This window comes from Myotis brandtii, unplaced genomic scaffold (assembly GCF_000412655.1).
Source record: "Myotis brandtii unplaced genomic scaffold, ASM41265v1 scaffold30, whole genome shotgun sequence".
In the NCBI taxonomy this organism is placed as follows: domain Eukaryota; kingdom Metazoa; phylum Chordata; class Mammalia; order Chiroptera; family Vespertilionidae; genus Myotis; species Myotis brandtii.
The window spans coordinates 2,097,126-2,112,163 of record NW_005361458.1 but is presented as its reverse complement, the minus strand read 5'-3'; the positions used below and the strand labels follow the sequence as shown (position 1 = coordinate 2,112,163).

General features: G+C 40.5%; 1 protein-coding gene across 5 annotated transcripts in view; it reads right to left on the bottom strand.

Annotated features, from left to right (window-relative positions):
* BNC2 (basonuclin 2) overlaps positions 1 to 15,038 on the bottom strand; it is a 296,688-nt gene that overhangs the window by 247,801 nt on the left and 33,849 nt on the right. For 4 of the 5 annotated variants that reach the window (XM_005869592.2, XM_005869593.2, XM_005869594.2 and 1 more), the window contains one exon: positions 6,969 to 7,052. The exons of the other annotated variant lie outside the window; for it this stretch is intronic. In XM_005869592.2, coding sequence (XP_005869654.2) covers positions 6,969 to 7,052 — 84 coding nt within the window. The remainder of the gene's footprint in view (positions 1 to 6,968; positions 7,053 to 15,038) is intronic. 5 annotated transcript variants of the gene reach the window in all.

Below are 15,038 nucleotides of genomic sequence, written 5' to 3'. Positions count from 1 at the left end.
CTTAAAAATATGTCCATTTGCTCGAGTAGTAATCTACCACCAAAAATAGTTGTTTTTATTCGCAAGAAAACAACATAGATGTATCCAAGGTGTCAGAAGCTCTCAAACAAAAGGACATCCAAAGTGGGGCATCAGAGAGAAACTGTCCTCCAACCTGGAGTGCGTATGCAGAGCAATGACACCAAATACTGTACTCAAACCCAGGTTCAACCTTACGGTAAGCTGTGCGCCCATTCAGCCTGGCTTCGCAGGCTAAGAACCCCAGCCACCCCGCCTTCATCTAATGGCTTACTTCTTTCTACCCATCCACCTACCCATCCTCTCCGTGCTCGAATAAACCACTGATCCTCGCTATATAAGCCCTCAATACCAGAAGAATGCTTTCATATAAAAATTAATTAAATAATGTACCACTTTCAATATATTGATCCTACAAACTGTAACTCTGTGAAGTGGTTCAACACGATGTCATCACTACACGGCAACTTGTTTCATTTACAGGATCTGTTTCACTTCGACTCATGAGCTAATATAATTCAATTTTTTTTTAACTGCACACAGGCTGCTAGACACATGTGCATGGCAAATGGAATCTGAACTTAGCTTAACAGCCTCATTTATTCCTGATGGTTTAAATTATTTCATCACAATTAATGACACCCCCTCAGCTTCCTGTGCAGCACTGCCAGATGTTCAGAGACCACAAAGCCACTCTCTTCTTTGACGGCTGGTGACAAGTCGTCCTCTGAAGGACGTTCCCTAGGTGCTCGGGCCGGATGACACCTCCACTGCAGAGCACCGCTCTGCCTCCCAGAGTAACCATGCTGAGGAAAAGGCAGGAAGGCAGGAGAAACCAGCGAATGCATTAATGAGGGCAAATTATGTGAAGTGATCTAAACTCAGAGGAACTTGGCTCCCGCCACAGGAGTTCCTAACCTTGTTGTTTTATGAAAGAACTCTTCACCTCCACCTTCCCAGCCACTGGCATCCACGAAGGTGCCGGGCATGGCGTCAGTCCTCGGGGAATGCCAAAGGACGAGAAAAATACAAACCTCTTTCACAGGCCTCCTTTCGGATTTCGGCGAATTTTGTTTTGGGGATGTTGTTTAAACTTACCACAATAATCTTAATCATCGTTGTGTTTTTGATAGTGAACAGTTTGTCACTGTCTACGTCTTCAAGTACAATTTTTCTCTAATGTTCAACAGACACTTCCAGTAGCGAACAGTTTACCACACATTGCCAAAATGTTGTGTAACAGTTTTACCCCTTTTTCTTTGTTAAGCTTTCCTAAAGTAGCATATAATTGATATACAAAAAACAAACAAACAAAAAACACGATGCACACATTCATGTACACATCTTGATGAGTCTCATTTACCTCTTTTTCTTGGGCTCAGTAGGATTTATTCTTTTCAGGGGCTGTTGGCTTTTTGTTTTTGTGTCTGTTAGGTTTTGTTTGTTGCTGTTTGTCTAATTTTTTAAGCACATACTGACAAACAGACTTCACACTTTTCCTTTTTTGATTCTAATATGGGTAAAGCCATTTACTTCTTTCCTCAAGAACAGAAATTTTTTCCCCTCAGTTTAGAAATTAAGAAATAGTATCTTGTATTTGTCATTTGAATTTCACACACCCACACACAAAATTCCCACAATCACAAGTAGCTGAGAGGGTATCAGAAACAGTAAACACACTAGCACTTTTACAGTAAGAATCCAATACTACAGCTCTAATTTGGAAAACATTTCCATCAACTAGCGAACATGTGGCAGACATTTTATGGATTATTTTTTAAATGTTAAAAAAAAATGCTGATCTTATTCAGGGAATAAGGGGCCTTTTAGTTTGCCAAAAAGTGTAATAGGAAAACTGGAGGGCCACCTGTGTCAGCCCACCCTATAGTATGAACATAAGCTATAAGAGCATTTTGGAAAATATTTTTTAAACTGAGATGAGAAAAAAATCAATATCACTACAGATTCCAAGCAGATGCAGAAGGCTTCTGTGCATGGTAGTGATTATGTGTGTGGCCTGCACAGGCTAATTTCAGATGCCTCCAAAGCTCCGTGGACTTTCTCTCTCATAAGCTATTTGGGATTAAAACTAGGACCTCATCCATTTCAACTCTGACAATGGACACAAACACAAGGTAAGCTAATCAAGCCAAACAAGTTGAATGTTCCCCCTCACAGATGGCAGTTTTAATCTTCAATGACTACTGAATTTTACCAGACATGCTACACCTAATATTTTGACAGTTGTTTATTAAAATTACTTTCCTAGGAAGTCCTATGAAACCAACAGTCTAGTTTTTATCAGAACGGAGGTATCAGAGCGAAGTGGTATTGATAGCATACTTGCAGCAAGCAGACAACAATAGGAAACTCTTAGCACTCCCAGAGTTGCATCAAATTTTCCATGGACCAAAACTAAAATGAAATACTCAATTACTGAGAGGTAGATAAGTAAAATAAACAACTAATTTCATGTAGTGAAGTTGGGAGGGAATCATATGGACCTCATTCTGTTGTCTCCAAACACTTTATCGAAGGGGGAAAAGGAGCTGAATAAACTTTAAACTCTCATGGAGGGATGTATTGCTTGTGTGTCCCTGGCAGATGTGGAAAGGAGATGAAATGGGCAAGGGAGAATCAAATATCCCATCGCTGCAGGTTTGCTGAGGGAAAGAGCACTGCAAAGATCTCACATCTGGCAATCATTTGTCAAGAGCTGGAAAGAGAACGGCAGGAAACTTTCTGGCTCTTGGAGAAGATGAAAAGACAAAAACCATGTGTCACACACACACACACACACACACACACACTCGCACACACACTCGGCAATGGTACAATGACTACTACACTTATTCCCCACCCCTCTCCTTACCCTCACTAAATTTAATGATCTTCAGATATACTCCACTCCATGGTCAAAAACATGCAGTCACTTGACTTGTTAAAGCTGCAGTCTATGTACATTTTTCAAATAAACCCCAGGGCTGATGTTAGAAAATCAAAATCAGTCAAGCATAGACCGCCTGGTACTTTGGGCAGGAATCCTTGTGGTTTCGTCAATAAACAGAATCTGAATGAAAGACACCACAGTAACTAGACAGTAACGTTTTGAACAGTTCTTAACCTGAAGGGGGGCTGGGGAAGGCGGGTGCACTAGCGACCATGGACAGAAGTCTACCAGTCCATTTACATCACTCACTCTACCTGTGACACAACTGTGTTTAGCACAAGCTCATCTGTTATTTCTAACACACACTCAAAAATACCAGTGAACTTATATTTGAGGGATGATGTGAATGAATTTGGAGAGGAAACTGTTTGTTGGTTTTTTTAAAAAATTAATATACCTATTTAAGAGGGTGGGAAGGGGAAATCTCAGATTCCGTTTAATGCACACTAGTGATAACAATATAAAAAATTTGCTAGCTTCGTTATGAATTCATAAAAATGACCAGTTTTGCGTCAGTAGGTTTAAATTAAAAGTTTTCAGGACACCCTGTACACAGTTAGTTAACTTCTCCAAAATCACAGGAATTTAAATCTGCTCATGGTGATCTATAGACTTCAATGGGCAGCTTTTGGTCCACCCTTATGCTGCGTTTAACTAGCAGCAGCCGCCAAGCTCGTCCCTGTGATTCCATGAGTGAATGCTGCAGGTTGTTTAATAACCTGGCAAATTCACAGTAGCTTGTCAAATTATTACAGGAACAGTGTCATCACTAAACAAGCCTGATCACGGTTAATTACAATGCAGACTAGAGAGCAGCCACAATTGTTCATTAATTACAGGAAGCACCTCATTTAAATTTTATGGAAATTTACACTTGCACCCCGGTATGTCTGGAAAAAAAAGTGATCCTTCACGCATTCACAGAAGAAAGGAGTCTGTGGTTTATGAAACACCACAGTAAATTGTGTCTCATCTAGTACAGAAATATTGGTTCATTATTTACTCTAATTTTCTAAGCACTTTAGTGGTGAAAAAATATCAAGTCAAACCCCACATCTTGAATTTCCCAACCAAGAAAGGAAATGTGCTGGGCCTACTGTAACAACTCAATACCTGATGAGGCACAGTTAGACTAAAAAAGTAACTTTTCTCTGATTAAAAATAAAAGTTACCAGCAATTAAGGGAGTTTAAACTAGAATAACCATGGCCTATAAAGCACTTATATAACACAATTTTTATACATCATCATCTATTCTGATTAAAAATAAAAGTTACCAGCAATTAAGGGAGTCTAAACTAGAATAACCATTGCCTATAAAGCACTTATATAAGAACACAATTTTTATACATCATCATCTACTAGACATCAGTTTACCTTCCCAGCTGAATAAAGTAGTTTTATACCTACTTCAAAAGCCACTGAAGAAAATTAACAAAGTTAGATAATGAACCAAAATCTTGATTTCCAGCTACTTTTCTAAATCAAGTCTATTAACACCAAAAAAAAAAAGAACAGATGTCCTTGCAAAAGTCAAGTCAGGTTATGATCATTCCAGACCAAAGGTATATTAATGAAAGAGTGTCAGGGATCTTGAGATTATGAAACAATAACTTTGGTAAGCCATCTGACATTTTAGGGAGAAAAGAAAAGGGTTAAAAGGAATACCTTAATCAACAAAGAAAAAAAAATAAAAGGAAGCAGGAAAGGACTCCACCAGTCATGAAAACTCATGTCAGCTAAATATAAAAGTAGACCAGATATGGGTGCTATGTGTCTAAATGAAAATCCTTTTTAGGAAAAGATATAAACACACATTGCTCCTAAATTGAGGTGCCCACAGGGTTCTTCTCAGAATCGAGGTGACATCGCGAATCCTCTGGTGGTTATGGTGTCTGGCCCTGAGGGAGAGCCTGAGATCCGAGTGGGAAAATAAATGACTCTGATGACCCTGGGAAGTCCTAGAGTGAGCCCCATGGAGTGTAGAGTTGGACTAAAATATAAGAAATGGCTCATTCTGTAAGGGAAGGGGGGAACACCAAACACCAGAATACATTCCATGGCAAGAATGAAAGGACTGTAAGCTAAAAACTACTCCTGGAATTGTTAGCTGGTGAAGAAGATGTTAGGGGTCCAGTTTGTTATGACTGACATAATATGGATATATACTAGATAGTATTACAATGTATGGAAGCCATATTAAAAAATGAAGAGGAAAAAAAGAGAAGGAAACCGTTCGAGTGAGTCCCAGTTAATTGACCAATTCACCATAGTTGACTATCTTTTGACAGGTTCTACCTTTCCACCCAGTCTGCCAAAGTAGTGTTGCAAGAGGAGGAATCCAATAAACTGAGCACTTTCATTTCTTTGCCCAGGAGTTCAGTTGTCTTCGCAAGGCCCACGCTGAACTGTCAACTCCACAATTTGTTTCACTACCTACAACCAGAGTTTCACTTAAACGTATAAATACACATTTCCTCCCTTGGTGTGTCATCATAATGAGCTGCATTGGTCTCTTTCAGTTTTACTTCACACAGTCACATCTGCAAAACCCATTGCTCTTTGCACCATAACTCAAGGTTCAAAAACAAATGATCCAACAGCCACCCATGACAGATCATTCCAGGTGATACGTTTGAGGACCATCAACTGTCCTACCCAAAGAGGTCAAGGATCAGACTATTCTCCATGAAAAGTCTTCCATCACTTTGCATTGACGTGTCACACACAAGCTGTTAACTTTCTAAAACTGGGAAATGCACGCTCATGTCTCGTATGTGTCACACCTGCTTTTCTGTTGTATCATAGCCATGCACCACCCAGGCAGTACCAGCTTGTGGCACTGAAGAGCTCAGGTGGTCTTCCTAGTCCAAGAGCAGGTGTGCAAGTGATGGTGTACCCTTCAGTACCATAAAAACCGAAACCTCCTCCAACCACCCCTTCTACCTTCACTCCCACTGTGAAGAAGTAATGTTTAAAACTATTCTCTTTTCTCATGTGGGTTATCTCAATCAGTAATATGTTTTAAACTGAACTCACAATGCTCATCCCGTAAGTCTGAAAATTTTAGAAAATGATGCCAAATGGAGGTCCTAAAAATACTATGAGTTGGCTTATGCTAGGGATTGGCATCCCTGTTGAAACCTCAGCCTTGCATCACTGGCACACACATTTCTTACATATTTAAAGGTACATGGAAGTGGAGACATTACTTAGGCCAAGACATCATGTTTATATTTTTAATTTGCAACATACCAGACTGCTTTGACTATCTCAAGACCAAACAAAATGAACTGAATTCCAAGTCAATACTTTCACACACAAAAATGTACTTTGCTAATAATCTTACTATTCTACCAGAGGCCCTATCTCCCAATCCATGAAGAAGGAAGACAGCTATTATTGAGTCCTATTTCTCTAAGACAGTGCCCAGTGGAATGGCTTCCATTCTCCTGGGCTGGGAGACCATAATGCAGGAAGCATGCCTTGCTCACCAGGTATCCCCAGTCCCTAGCGCAGTGCTTAGCACATGACTATGATGATTTAAAAAGATGGGAGCTAATATTCCCGGAGTGCCTGTTGCGTGCCAGGCCCAGGTTAACTGCTAGGTATACATTGGAACATTTAATCCTCATAATCACCTTGTGTGGTAGATCTCCATGTTACACATGAGAAAGCTAAAGCTCAGTTAAGCTGACTGACTTGCCAAAGGTCTCACAGCAAGCAGCTTGCATCACCTGGGCAGCCAGCCTTCAGACACCACGGTCTTATCCACTGCAGTATGTACTATTTCTTGGATTAATAAATAAATGATCTCCAGTTACAGACAACTTATCCTGAAAAGGACATTTTGCTGCATATATGCTACACTGATCCCTCTTCTACACTTGTCTCAATGGTTGTCTGTCCGTCTCCTGATGTCACAGATCCATCTGTGTGGCCTTTGGGGGCCACTGTTTCTGTCACGCCACCCCCAACTGATAAAACAGTAAGACTCCAACCTGGACTTCCAGCCTCTGGTCTGGCTCCTCCAGGTTTGGGCAGAAGTCTGCACCCAGCACTCTGCCAGCACATGCCACTGGAACCTGGGGGAATATGGCGGAATTAGATAGGCGCTGGGCGTGGTGGCTGAGAACTGCACACGCGCGCGCGCGCACGCACACACACATACACACACACACACACACACACACACACACACACACACACACACTTGACCCAGGCAGAAGCAGGGACATCCCAACTGCAGGTCTGAAACAGGCCATCATGGCTTCACAGGTTTTTGACACTTAGTAGGTCAAACATGTTGTAAATATCACACATCCTAGTTTACTAACTACCAAGAAGGTAAATTCCAAGAAAAAAAGATCCACAAGATCCACATAAAATGTATTCCCCCTTGTATCTACAGCATGGAGCACAAGGTAGGCACTTAAATATCTGTAGATGGAAGGAGGAGAGAAGGAGAAAGGTAAAAAGGCATGGAGGAAGGAAATAAGGGAAGGGGAAAAGAAGCTTGGTAATATTTATTCCTCTTTTAATTTTCTTATGTGGGAATTAAGAAAATTGTATTCCATAATGCCTAAAGTTCCTCTGCACTCTTAAAAGATCTATCCAAATCTATTTCTTCTATTCCTGGTATAGACTAGCAAAGGCAAGTTTATTTTTCAATATTTATTATTTACTTACTATCAATTATGTCTGTTCTAATAATAAAATGATAACAATAAAACAGCTATAACTTAGTTTAGTTCTTTGTTTCTAGAATTCTACATTGAAAGCCACTAAAATTCCCTTTCAAAAGTAAGTTATTCATTATAAGGAGTCAATCTCATCTTGAAATACTGCCTCCTATAATTTGCTCACTTAATTGTAGACTTTTTAAGATAAGGAAACAAAGATATAGATTTGACTTAAACTTGTTTTTTCCTTGTAAAAATTTTATCTAATATTCAATACTTCTAAACATATACCATTTCATTAATTATACATCTATCCATATATATAGGAATCTCAATTCATCAATGAGATTCACCCCATCTGTGTCCTTTCCCTATCAAAGTCCTCCTTTGGTGTTTTGTTTTGTTTTGTTTTGTTTTAACTTCAATTAGGATCATCTGTGCCAATCAATTTTCTTTGTTTAGAGATCACTTTTCATCCAAGTGTGCTGTCTTAGAAGGTATTTCCCTCTCTCTTTTTGACCCACAAATCAGTTCACTTCTCCAAATTTAAACATCAAGAAGCTTCATTTTGCAATATTACTAATTTTTACTAATGAATAGTAAACAGTGAATATTACTATTTTTAAAAAAGCATTCAGTCAACTCTTCAAACATTTCAGATTCAACTCTCCTATTCTTTTTTAAATCTCTCCTTCTTTCATCCTGCCTATGTCCATAAGGCAAAATGGACAGAATATCATCTAACTTTGAAATTAACCACTCTTTACCCAGGAATCTCTCCAGGGAAGCCCAAGAGGGAAAGGAAAAGGAAGTCACATTTACTGAGCACTTGCAATGAGCCAGTCACCACAGGAGCACCTTCAACCATCTTATGTGGTATGAGCATCTGCATTTGACAAATGAAAAAGCCGGAACTTAGAGTAGGTAAATAAAACGAGCTCAGAGTCACATGCCAGAGAGTTGCACTGCCCAAACTTTAAAAAATGAGGAAGAAAAACTGAGAACATATTTCAAAGTTAATGAAAAGCATGTAATAGTTGTATTTAGTGGCATTCATTCTAGGGGCATTTGTTGATGTTTCACATGAAAGAAATTACAAAGAAGACAAAGGAACTGGAGAAGGTGTTACCAGAAACCAAGGCTGACTACTTGCTCTTTGGTCTAGGACAGCCGTGGGCAAACTACGGCCCGGGGGCCGGATCCGGCCCGTTTGAAATGAATAAAACTAAAAAAAAAAAAGACCGTACCCTTTTATGTAATGATGTTTACTTTGAATTTATATTAGTTCACACAAACACTCCATCCATGCTTTTGTTCCGGCCCTCCGGTCCAGTTTAAGAACCCATTGTGGCCCTGGAGTCAAAAAGTTTGCCCACCCCTGGTCTAGGACAACATAAGCAATGAAAAAGGGAACTGATCCTTAAACTTGAGGAATGAGAAAGAAAGGGGGCATGGAGGAGAGTTGAGACACTGTGAATCTGGGTTGTGTCACACACAGAATGATGCTGATTCCACCCCTCAGATGACACACAGAGAGGCACTAATGAGTCAGGCAACAGTAATTCTCCCTAGGGTGCAAGGACTGGAAAAAACTCATCTTAGAATATCCATTTCAAAATGAAACCCCCCCAAAAGAGCTTCCCATAAAGCCTCAATAAATGTGATTACTTAACTCATTAAAGCAGAATCCGTGAGTCAGAATTAAGTGTAAAAACAATACTTTATTTTATATACACAGAACAAAGTCCCACTTACCTTAATATTATTTGGCCAGATCACAAATTTTCTAAGTTTCTAGTTCCTTTTCCCCCCTAACAGAATGCATTTTATAAACACTCTCAACAGGAAATGAGACAGTTAACCAAGCACAATGACACTCAATTACAACCTCAGACACTTAGAAATTCAGTTTCTGAGAGAAAACAAGAAGTTCTGTGAATATGTTGGAAGGAAGCTATGCCAAGCCTCTAGAATGCTTCAATAATCCAGATCACAAAAAGGATTTAGTAGGAAAGTGGGTAGCATTCTCATAGTTAGAAGTCTCGAGTTTCAGAGCAGAAAAAAAAAAATCTGTTAGTGTCCATATAAATGGACTCCCATATTTTAAAGACGAGGAAATTGAGGTTCAAACTAAACTGCAGTTTCAGGGATGGGTTCACCTTCCAATAATACTCTCCCACCCCCATTGACAATTGGTGTCATTGATTATCAGAGAAAAAAATTTTAAGGAAAAGGCAAGTGACAGTATCTGGTTCCTAATTCATCATCCCAAGGAAAATACAAAGGATATAAAAGTTGATAACCTAATTAGTTATAATCCAGCACACCTAGACAATTAGGCCTTTTGATTTAGAAGCCTCCTTTGTTAACCAAATAGCTATAAAGCAGTCAAAAAATGATTGACAGAAACAGCGGAAACAAATTGTGTAAATCCTTTCTAGTACTCTATTTTAAATTAAAATATTAAAATATAGTGTATACCCAACCACTGTTTTCACTGGAATATAAAACTTAAAATTGATTTGGGGAATTCCAATGTTATCCACTTTCCTTCATGCCAGCGTTCACAGTGTCTGTTTCAATGCCATATTTCTAAAACTAAGTTCTACAATGATTTTTGCGAAATGTTCGTAGTGATTTTTATCTCTGAAAAGAAGTTAGACTGAGGGAACTTTTTAAATTCTTTGTTTTAATCATTGCATATTTTGCTTTCAAAGTAAAAAAAAACACATTTAAGTTGAAAAGAAAGTACTAACCTGATCAGCTAATGTGGCTAAACATTCCGCCACAGGTTTCATTATGGGATGGTAATTGTCTAGTACTCATCTCCATTTCATTCTGCTGGTGCTGTAACAGGAAATAAGAGGCCTTGTAAGGGACCCTCTAGGATCCCCAGGGTAGGCAGAAGCTGAGTGCATATCTACTCTCCTGTACATACCTCAAAGGAATCATGGTGTGTGAGAGAGCTATTTACAACTTACTTTGTGTATAATCAGCAGAAACAAAAGATATGACAACAAGCATAAAGGCCTCTCTCTCTCTCTCTCTCCTCTCAGGAGAATTCAGCAATGGAGGGCCAGTGGGTATTCACTTCAGTGTCAAAAGGGCTTCCAGAAAACACATTTTCTGTGGGGCAGGGAGGAAATATGGCAAGCTTCCTACACACACACACACACACACACACACACACACACACGTACGTTCTTTGTTTACTGAGATCACACATAAAGACTGTGAGAGGCCAGATTTCTGAAAAGAAGTCAGGAAAAGCCCCACACTAAGAGGAAGCTACCGTTCACAATATCTGAAGCTGAATGGGGGTATAAGGTGGGTGTAAAGGGAGAGAGAATGAGGCACAGACATGGTTACCTGGAAAATGAAATCTGTTCCCAAGAAAAGGGCATATAGAAACTGAGATGCTTTTTGCACAGCCAGGGCCCATTTGAAATGTAATTTTATTTTTAAACATTAAGCATTCAGGTAGGCACTTGCCTGACAGGCACTATAAAAGTCACAGCCTAAATAAACAAACTGACTCCCATGTCAGCTCAAGTCTCTTCTGTTAAGCTGGCCACAAGCCCAGATCAGTTCTGAAGTGTACATGTTTTGGTGGCTTCAGTCTAGCAGGGAAGACATGAGGGAAACTATCTGAGCCCACGAAGAACTTGGAAAATAATGGAAAAACAAAACTGCTTTTCAAAAATAAAGGGAGAGAGAGAACCCAAAACAAGTCCTCTCGGGGGCCTGGGGGACATGGCCGGGCACAAGCTCTGCCACGGTCCAGGCCAGAGAAAAGCACCAGAAAAACTTCAGCCTCGTTTCAGAGGAAGACAATGCCAAGCAGCAGAAGGGACAATTATGCAGATAACACAAAGAATTCAGGAAGACCATTAAGAGAAATGGATTTGACAATAAGCTAGCCAGGATCCAGTGTGAGAAAGAGCAGAGAAAGGAATAAATTAATTACCCACCACGGTAAAGATGAGGATGCATGCTCAAGACACTGCTGCAAAATAAATGCAAACGCTGAAATGCAGGAAGGTGAGCCGTGTTGTTGGATGTGCAGTTATAGCTTATATCCTACTAATTTTTCAGGTTACGATATTACTAATGAACAACATTCCAAGCCTAAATGTTCTCAACCATGGAACCCCAGGCTAAGACTCAGAAGGACCAACTATATAAGCCCAAGGATTAGGGATGAAAACACTGCTTCCTGGTCTCCGCTACTGGTGAGTCCAAACACTTATTTACCCATTTTCCAAAAGAAAATGGCCAGAGCTGTGCTCATTCTTACAGGCGAGACAGGGTTGTATGAATGGGGGAACACAGTAAGGATGAGAGATTTGTTACAGAAGAAGAACTAAGTAGGACAGTGGACAGGCCACTCTGGAGACATCTCGGATCAATGAGCTATAGGATCAGGATGAGAAAAGAGAGAACAGAAAAGAGTCAAGTATGTGATTCTGCTACTCTACGGGTTGATGGACACAGAAGAGGACTGGGGGTGGGGGAGACACATCTCACAGCAGCCAGGCCTGTTTAATTGAGGTTCTCTCTCTTCCTGCCTCAGGAGCTGGTCCTCTTGGGGAAGCTGCCAAAGAACGGGGCCCTAGGCTCCTTGATAGGAGCAACCTCTGCAGGTACAATTACAGGAGATTTTCACCGCCACAAACAACAACAAAAATACCTTGTTTTTATATTGTGAAATGTAGGATAAAAGATATCTCTCTTCACTGGTGACACCCTGAGGAATGTAACGGAACATGAATAATGCTAAAATTACATAGAATCTGCTTTCCAGAGTGCTCAAAGTGCTTTATACGTAATATTTATTAATTCCCACATCAGATAAGTAAAGGGTGGTCTAATTTCCATTGTACCTTTTTTATTTTTAAACAAGCAAATTGGGGCCTATCACTACTGTCTTCCTCCACATTTGATAAACTGTACAGAACTGAAATTATGACTAAGTTCTCTCAATTACTATGCTAGTGTTTTAGTAGAAGGAGAAAAAGCCTCCTACCAATTGATAGTCCGTCTGTTTCTCCAACTCTTATTTTGAGTTTAAGCAATACAGAAAATGAAGTTGTGTATACCTGTGTCATGGATGGGCTTTAGATTACGGAAACAAAGTACATAATTAGATTATTTCAATTGGTTTGCAATCATTCTTTTATTCATATCTTGGAAACTGAACACTCCAGGTTTCTGCTTATCAGCATATATACTGCCAAATCTAACAACTGACAGTAAGTAAAATCTCAAGTGTGCATATATATGCCCAGGTTAACTTTCTTTCTGCCCTTGAGGCCTGATGACAACTATACTAAAGAAAGGAAATGTGAAAAAGGCACCAGATTTGAAGTTGGACCTCTGTTTAAGTAAATCCAAGCAGTCCCTTATAAAGTTGGTCCGTTAATTATCAATTCAGGGCCTTGTTTCCTGCATCTGTAAAGTGGGAATACTTACAATTACTGTGTAGGGTTGACAAGGTTGAAGGAGAAGACATGTCATCTAACTAAGCACATAGTAGGTACACAGTATAGGTCAGTGGTCGGCAAACTGTGGCTCATGAGCCACATGCAGCTCTTTGGCCCCTTGAGTGTGGCTCTTCCTAAGCCTTAGGAGTACCCTAATTAAATTGATAACAATGTACCTACCTATATAATTTAAGTTTAAAAAATTTGGCTCTCAAAAGAAATTTCAATCGTTGTACTGTTGATATTTGGCTCTGTTGACTAATGAGTTTGCCGACCACTGGTCTAGGTAAATGATACTTCCCCAGACATCCTCCCACAGCACACCACTCTCATGAGGGCAGAGAAGTTTGAGACAGTGAGGGACGGAATTTGGGCGGAGGGAAGCAAGCCTCAAGCGTCAAAGGAATAATATAAGCAATTAGAGAAACTAAAGTATATAGCTATTCAATTAGTCTCAATTAGGGGCCAGCTCAGTCAACTTTTAGAAGGCTTCTTAGAATGCTGAGTTGAGAAAGACTGTAAGATGTTTTGAGGCTCAGAGAGACTGACCACTGAAGTCTTCACTGGGGGAAGTTGTGAGCAGTATCGCATTTCACTCTCTGCCATTCATATCCCAAGGGAGCCTTCACAATTAAAATATAAGGTAAGCCCTAGCCATTTTGGCTCAGTGGATAGAGCGTCGGCCTGGGGATGAAGGGTCCCAGGTTCGATTCTGGTTAAGGGCACATGCCCCGGTTGCAGGTTTGATCCCCCGTAGGGGGTGTGCAGGAGGCAGCCGATCAATGATTCTTTCATCATTGAGGTTTCTTTCTCTCCCTCTCCCTTCCCCTCTGAAATCAATAAAAATATGTTAAATATATATGCTAATGCCAGATGCACGAAAATTCGTGCAAGAGTAGGCCTTCCTTCTCCCTGGCTGCCAGCTCCAGCTTCCCTCTGGTACCCGGGACCCGGGCTTCCCTCCAGCCGCCAGCAAGGTACCCGGGACCCGGGTGGCTTCGCCCCAGCCCCGGCTTTGTCCGGAATGACGTCCAGAAGGATGTCTGGTCTAATTAGCATATTACGCTTTTATTATTGTAGATAAGGTAACCTGATGAGTTATCTTTCATGCTACTGGCTTGACCTATGAATTAAAAGTAAGGAGCTTCCAGGAAACATGAGTGAATAAAATCTGAAGAAACTCTACCCTTTTGGAAAACAGAAAACTGATAGACAAAACCAATAGTCTAGGTCAGTGGTTCAAGGTGTACTCCTCAGCCGTGGAACTTACCAGCATCAACCGGGGAGTTGTTTGAAATGCATTTAGCCGGCCCCACCTGAGACCTACTGTGACAGGACCCCTGGATGGGGCGCCCAGCCACTTGTTCTTAGTGATCAGGTGTTTGAGAATCACTAGCCTAAATAAACCGGAAAATCAAAGGAGAAGTGGTCAGGAGAAAGCTCTCACTTAGTTTTAGAAGAGGCAGCATAACAAAAACCAAGGGATGAAAGAAGAAGCAGACATCAGGGCATAAGATCCAGGATCTCCCCAAATCTCACTCTGTGAAGGATAGAGGGGATGTCAGAAAAGCAGACCCTTAAAAAGAGAAAGCCAAAATGATTAAGCCACTTAAGGAGCGGTGATATGGCCAATTCCTCAATATGCTGCAAACATGAGAAGGAAATGACTTGGGAACAGGCGCTAACTTAGGCATCTAAACTAAAAGCACTTAGAAATGATCCAGGTCACCTTTAACTTGGCCACTGCACTTGCTCCTCTCGGCTTCTCTCCCTGGTTTTCCTCCACAATCAAGAAGGAGAATAGCCCTGACCAGTTTGGCTCAGTGGCTAGATCAGTGATGGCGAACCTTTTGAGCTCGGCGTGTCAGCATTTTGAAAAACCCTAACTTAACTCTGGTGCCTTGTC